The sequence below is a fragment of the Gekko japonicus genome, unplaced genomic scaffold (genome assembly GCF_001447785.1).
Source record: "Gekko japonicus isolate JY-2015 unplaced genomic scaffold, Gekko_japonicus_V1.1 scaffold613, whole genome shotgun sequence".
NCBI classification, from domain to species: domain Eukaryota; kingdom Metazoa; phylum Chordata; class Lepidosauria; order Squamata; family Gekkonidae; genus Gekko; species Gekko japonicus.
Window position 1 is genome coordinate 904,507 of NW_015164683.1, and position 6,592 is coordinate 911,098.

The window sequence follows — 6,592 nt, forward strand, 5'->3', positions numbered from 1 at the left end:
GAAGCAAGGGCCCCCCTCCCGGCTCGCTGCTCACCTTCCAAGTGGTGGCGGCGGCAGCAGCGTTTGCAGAGCGTTCCCTGCGCATGCGCAGGGGATGCTCTGTGAGTTTCGGGGGGATTTAAACATCCCCCCGATGTTTTTTTCCAGATTTAGGATTTTTGTGCACACGTGGGGACCACCCCACGTGCGCACAAACCTCTCCCTCCCCCCCAGGTCCCCCCGATGTGCGGATTTAAGTATCCGCACACCAGGGGGCGACTTGAGAATTAGATATATAGATAAGGCAGAAATGTGGTGAAATTTTCTTTGAACTACTTAAAAAACTTTCTAGAGTTACACATCTCTATGCAAATATAGACACATGATATAGACTATTCCCCTACCTGGATGACCCAAGCAAGCCCAATCTTGTCAGACATCAGAAGCTAACCAGGGTCAGTCCTGGTTAGTACTTGGACCAAGGACCACCAGGCAATGCGCACCACCACAGAACACCTGTTGCCTTGAAAACTCTGTAGGGTTGCCAGAAGTTGGCCGCAACTTAATGGCATTTCCCAAAGATACATACAATTAAGGTGTTTTGTTGTTGTTGTTTTTAACGAGACTGCAGTTGACAAGATCTTGCAGCAGAATGTATTTATTCCGTTTACCCACCTCAGGAAACAGCTCTAGAAAGAGCTAGATTCCAGTCCAGTAGCACCTTAAAGACCAACAAGGTTTGTAGGGTATAAGCTTTTCAGAGTCAAAGCTCTCCCTTCATCAGATTCTTTTAAAATGTACAAACTTTTAAGTTTGGATCCAGAGAAGTGTGTAGGGATGGGCACAAACCGGCTCACGAAGTTCATCATGAATTCTGACCAGTTCATGGTTCACAAAATGATGGTCAAGGAAGGGCACCCAGCATGAACATTACACAAATTTTAGTGCTGTTCGTAGCAGTTTGTGGCGGTACAGGGATGGATACATTTCCAGGCAGACTGTCTCTGTTCAATTAAACTGTTTACAAAACTCCAAGGCAACAGGGGGGCAAAATTCTCCAGCCGTGGAAACACCAAAAGGAGCCCTCCAAAGTTTAATAGGCACTTCCAATCTGCTCTATGGAATCAGAAAGCTAATATACGCTCAGCTCCACACCTTTTAGTCTGACGGCAGTTCACACTGCAGGTAGACAGAGAGGCAGGGAACTTGTCATAAGCCAACTAGCAGAGCATGTTAATTTATTCCCTCCTGATTGTGAACTCCGCCTCCCTGCTGGGTTTGGGTGTTAGGTGGACTTAGGGCTCATGGTCACACAGGAAAGTTTGGGCCAGATGACCACTATTCCAGGAGATCAGCATCAGTGATCTCAGAGGACTTAGTGAGGTACTCCCATCACCTCTGCCAGCCAGATCCACTGCCATTGCATGCCTGGTATCCCCACTGCTGCTGGCCTTCCTGGTTCACTACTGACAACCAGTAGTGTGGCTTCTCCCTGGTTGGGCTCTTTGAGGCAGAGGTACTGGGCTGCAGCTCCTCCTCCTCCCCAACCTCTTCAACCTGCTGTTCCCTCTGGCCATGTATGTTGGCCTCTATCCACTGCAGTCTTTGCAGAGCTCACACTTCCATTGCAAAAGCTTGCATTCAGGAGAGCAATCCTGCCTTTTAATCAGGAGTCACAGTCTATACAGGCCAACTTGTACTCCCCTTTGTTGCAAAGAGGATGCAACCTGTTGGTGATGCCCACCTGCAATCTCTGCCAAGACCAGAGAGTGTTAGCAACTGCTGATATCTCTGGGCAGTGCTGCTAACAACTCTTTTGACTCTGTGGAGAGCCCCAGGGTCAAGAACAGATTAGGGGAAGGAGGCTCTGAGACCGCTGGTGATGCCCTGCTAGGGCCAGGCTCCAGTGGCCTGGCAGGATGGGTTTGGTGCCCAGGGGCCTGTGGTACGCAGGGGGTGGAGAACTTCTCCACCCCCACGATAAGCACCCTTTGCACCCACTTTCAGTCTCATGGCACACAGAGGTGTTCACACTCAGGAGGGGTATAAATGTGGGAGACCTTTTGGGGGGGTCTATAACTGGGACTGCAAGAAATGTAATCTGCCACCAACTTGGATTGTAGAGGGGCCAGTCCTAACATCCAGTACTAGCCTGATGCCTGTGCTTCGCTATGGTATTTAAGTTCCATAAATCCAGTTATAATACTGATGATGTGAAATTTGAAATGTGACATTTGCTGTAGGAATTCTAACAGAGAAGATTGTAGTGTAAGAAATTAAGTGAGACATACACACTGTTTTTTCCCCCCTCTACTGAAGGACCTCTCTGTAGACCACATTGGTGGTTCTGCCCTCAGGTGCCAGGATCACCAGGCTGTTCACTCTGGAGCAGGCCACATAGAACTGTCCATTTAAGAAGCAGTCGTCTGTTAAGTCAACTCCTGCCACCTTCCACAAAAGTGATGGCCTCTCTACTTGTGTTCCTGGATTGTTTTGCTCATATGGAGACTGTGTTGTTCTGAGCACCTCAGGGTGATCTTGCTAGTACTTGGACTGTGCAGCTCAGTGCACTGCAGGAGTACTATGTGCAAATGTCTTTGCCACATTCCTAAGTTGCCTCCTCCTTGTAGTGTTGCTGTATCAGGCTCAACGTTTGCCAGGAGCTTTCTTGGGGGCAGTAAGTGGTGAGAGGTGTGAGGGGGAGTTGGTGTGAGGGAGTGGTGACGTAGTGGATATTTCTTCAGGTTCATGAAGGAGGCACGCATCAAAATGGCTCCTGGAAATGTCCCTTACTATCTCCCCATAAACGTTCATACCCTGGCCCTGCTCCTACACCTGACAGACACCCGCCTGTCTGGTGTTGGGGGGGATTGTGCTTTAAGCACCCTGCAACCATGGCTGCACCTGACAGACAACTGCCTGTTAGGTGTAGGAGGTGGGGGGAGTGTGTTGGAAGCCATCAGAGAGGCTGGGCCAGCAGCTTTGCTTCCCCTCACAGGTGGTTCTTGGTCATTCCTGATCTCCTCAACTGTCATTAGCTCTCTGAAGTTCCCTGTAACTGTTGGGGTTTTTTTACCTCAGAACACTGAGGTAAAACACTTGAGGTAGCACCCCTCCAACCCGCTGGTGTGCAGATCCGCCATCGCTGCTCCAGAACGTCCGCCATCGCTGCTCCATAAACCGGAAGCCAGTATAATAGATTTTGTTGAGAGCAATTAAATGAGAATGGAGGGAATTTAGAAATAAGCGGAAATTATTTATTAATAGTAAATATAATGGAAATAAACATATAAGTATAGCTGTCATAATTAGAGGGCATGGTAAGGAGATGGAGGATGTGCTTCCCTTGAGACCTCTGGTAGTAGGGAGGAAGGTTCCCTTCCAGCTGAAGGGGTTTTCTCCTCAGCCCCCAGTCTCAGAGGCAACCCCATCCAGCTTTCTTTTTAGGTATAGAAGAATATAGAAATGTAAAGAAGAGTGCATAAAACAGAAGTTAGAAGATTAAATGGGTAACAAATTAATGAAGAATAAAAGGAAGACCTATTAATGGTTAGAACGTGATTCAGAGGGAGTTGTATGGTGGCTTTATATGCGGGTCGGATATTGGAATAAGAAAAAGAAGAGGAAACAATCTAGATTTGGATTAAGTTTAATTTGTTGGTTATACAGATGGAAAAAAAAGAGTTGTGGGCATGCTTCCCTTGCTGGGGTGCCCGTCAAGCTGTCGTAGGGTAACTTTGGGGATCCCCTGTCAGATGTCTGCTTTTTTGTCATTCCATCACTAATCACTTTAAATGGAAAACTTGACCTTAGTCCTGTTGGATTTGTGGCACTGGTTCTACTGGGCACATTGCACTAGTTTTGTTGGGCTTGCAAAAATGCCCCCCAACTTCAGTTTGTACTGCAGTGATTCTCGAGGACTTTGATTCTGTTCATTGGAAACAACGGAGGATGGTGGCACCTTCTTGGGGGGGCAAAACTTGGACCCTGTATATCCAATTCTCACCAAATTTGGAGGGCAGGTGAAGGAGAGTTAGCCAGAGTTCTGCTGACAGTTTGGTGTCTCTAGCTTGCACAGGATCCATTCTATACACTCCTGAACCTCCAGAACTTGCATCTCTCATTTCCTCAGAAAGCACTTTCTTGGGAGCACCTTCTTTGGGGAGCCATAACTCGGACCCCATAAATTCAATTGTCACCAAACTTGGAGGGCAGTAGAGAAGAGTTAGCAGAGATCCCCTGTGAGTTTGGTGTCTCTAGCACATGGGGGGGGGGCTGTTCAACTGCATCACAAACTTAATGAACCAAACCAGTTCGTCTAGCATCAAAAAGTTTGTGACAGTCCATGGTCCATAAATTGTGCACACCATGAACCAAACCACAGTGTGTTTCCCTGGTTCATGCCCATCCCTACTACAAGTGTGAGCAGGACACTTTGTGGAGCATCACTTTTCCTGCTAGCACTGTGTCACCCAAAAAACAAATGATGGGATCAAGGGGCACAGGGAATACAAAGGACGCAGAACTGGGACTGGAGTGAGAAAGAGGAAATGAGCAGGCTTCCTCTCCCCCTCCCCTTACTGTCCATTTAAGAATATAGCTTCCTTTTGAGAGGAAAGAACCCTCATTAATGAAAGTTACACTAAAGGACAAAAGAGAGATAGTAACACTGACTGTTTTCTTGTAATTTCACTATTAAGTGTACAGCCCAGTAAATAAAGTTATCCTGTGTAGCTTGCTCTCAGAATGGAACAAATTTACCTCAAGATGAAAATACATCACAAGGCACCCCCATCTTTGGCTTACAAACTGGATTAAATCGAACATAAAGGAAGCATCTGACAAAACTGCAGTGAAATCACAGAGGAACACATGACTCAAGAATATTCCTAATAAATTTTATAGCATCCTACAATTGTTGAGATTATGCTACTATCCATGCTGTTAATAAATTGACTATGGAAGTGCATGAAGGCTATTCTGTCTTAAAACACCTTCTGCCATAAAACCCCACCCAACTAGCCTGTGAGATTTAATGGACTTCTAAGCAGTAAGACGCACAAAGTAACCTTGCAAGGAGTGTTTCATTACCAGTAGTGAGAATGAGAAATTCCAAATATCATTATGAAATTTGCAGCATATAAAGTTAACTGTTATTTGTGATTCCTATTGCTTACCTGCAGAGCTAAGCAGAACACTAAAGTCTGTCCCACGCTGAGATTCACTGCTGTCACTTTGTGTTTCCTTCTCAGCATCTTCGTAACGTTGCCAGTTGGAAACTACCTTTCTTCTTGAATAACTTCCCTGTTCTTCCTTTTCCTCTTCTTGCAATTCTAGATCAGCAGCAGCCTATAACACACAGGAAAAAGATGAGTGAATTGAAATTTTAATTAGATTTTCCTTCAGTTTAGGTATTCTGAAGGATTAAACGGGCTGCCACAAATCAATGTCCCAACCTAAAATTGCATTTGTTGACATGCACTAAATACATTACTCAGGACTTGCATCATTATGCCCATTTTATCATGGCAACACTTCCTTAGTGTCACAAACAAAAGGTGCTAATCCTTGCAAAAATGATAGATTCCTTCAGACTCAGAACATCTAACCCCTTAGATTTCAGTAATCTGTCCAGCCTTTATGTTCTTTCACCTGGAATGGAACTAGAACCAGAATTTAAAGCAAGGCATATATTTTGGGTTGAGGGGGTTAAATCTATTTTTGCACTGCACCCCCCCTCTCCATACAGACATCAGCCTACTTCCTCCACTTTTTAGAAAATTAATTTCCAAGTTTGAAGACATGAGTTGATTCCCCCTACAAGTCATTCATCAAACAATACTACTATTGTTAACAAGAACCTTTTTACTGATTAGGGCTGCCGATATGAACCTGGGAAATGGTGGAAGACTCAATGTGGGGAGAGTGGAACCTTGCCGGCAACATAATGACATTGCCAGCAATGCATTGACGTTGCATTGGACATGACATCTGCGCATCACCAATGATACTCTAGCATTCGTCCAAAACTCGATGGTTTTAACTCTATGATTTAACCATAGCGTTTTGGCCAAATGCTAGAGCATGAGCAGTGACACACTGATGTCACTTCCAGTCATGTCGGAAATTATGTCAGCATGTTGAGATCGTCCCTCTTACCCCACCCCCCATTTCTCTCCCACCACGCAGCTGAGTGGTGGCAGGAAGGGCCACTGGAGGTGAGGGATCCCCCACCCCCAACAGGAGCTGGGCAAACCTATTGCAGATGGATGGATACCGCTAAAATATTTGAAAGTAATGCATCATCAAGGAAAGGAATGATTTTCCCAGGTAGGAGAACACCACTTACATTTGACAAACTGCACATTATAGCATCCAATATATTTAATTGTTACTGGTTTCATTTATCATCTGCCTTTCTCTTTGAGAGTCAAGGTGGATTACAGAATTACAAGATATTGCAATAGAGCCCAGCATTATACATCTAATGAACAATGCAATAAAACTGGATTACACAGAAAAATGATGAAATAAAAGCAGTATAATACAGCTAATCAACAGTGCAATAGAAAGGGGAGACAAAAAAAAAACTCCCTGCAATTTTTACAAACAA

The 6,592-nt window shown here is 45.1% G+C and overlaps 1 protein-coding gene across 1 annotated transcript in view; it reads right to left on the reverse strand.

The window, feature by feature from the left end:
* The window catches only part of AVEN (apoptosis, caspase activation inhibitor), a gene marked incomplete at its 5' end in the record, with an annotated part of 153,251 nt that extends 147,923 nt beyond the window's left edge, over nucleotides 1-5,328 (reverse strand). Inside the window, one exon of the mRNA XM_015409323.1 lies at nucleotides 5,157-5,328. Within this exon, the coding sequence (XP_015264809.1) occupies nucleotides 5,157-5,328 (172 nt within the window). The remainder of the gene's footprint in view (nucleotides 1-5,156) is intronic.
* Between the last annotated feature and the right edge of the window lie 1,264 nt (nucleotides 5,329-6,592).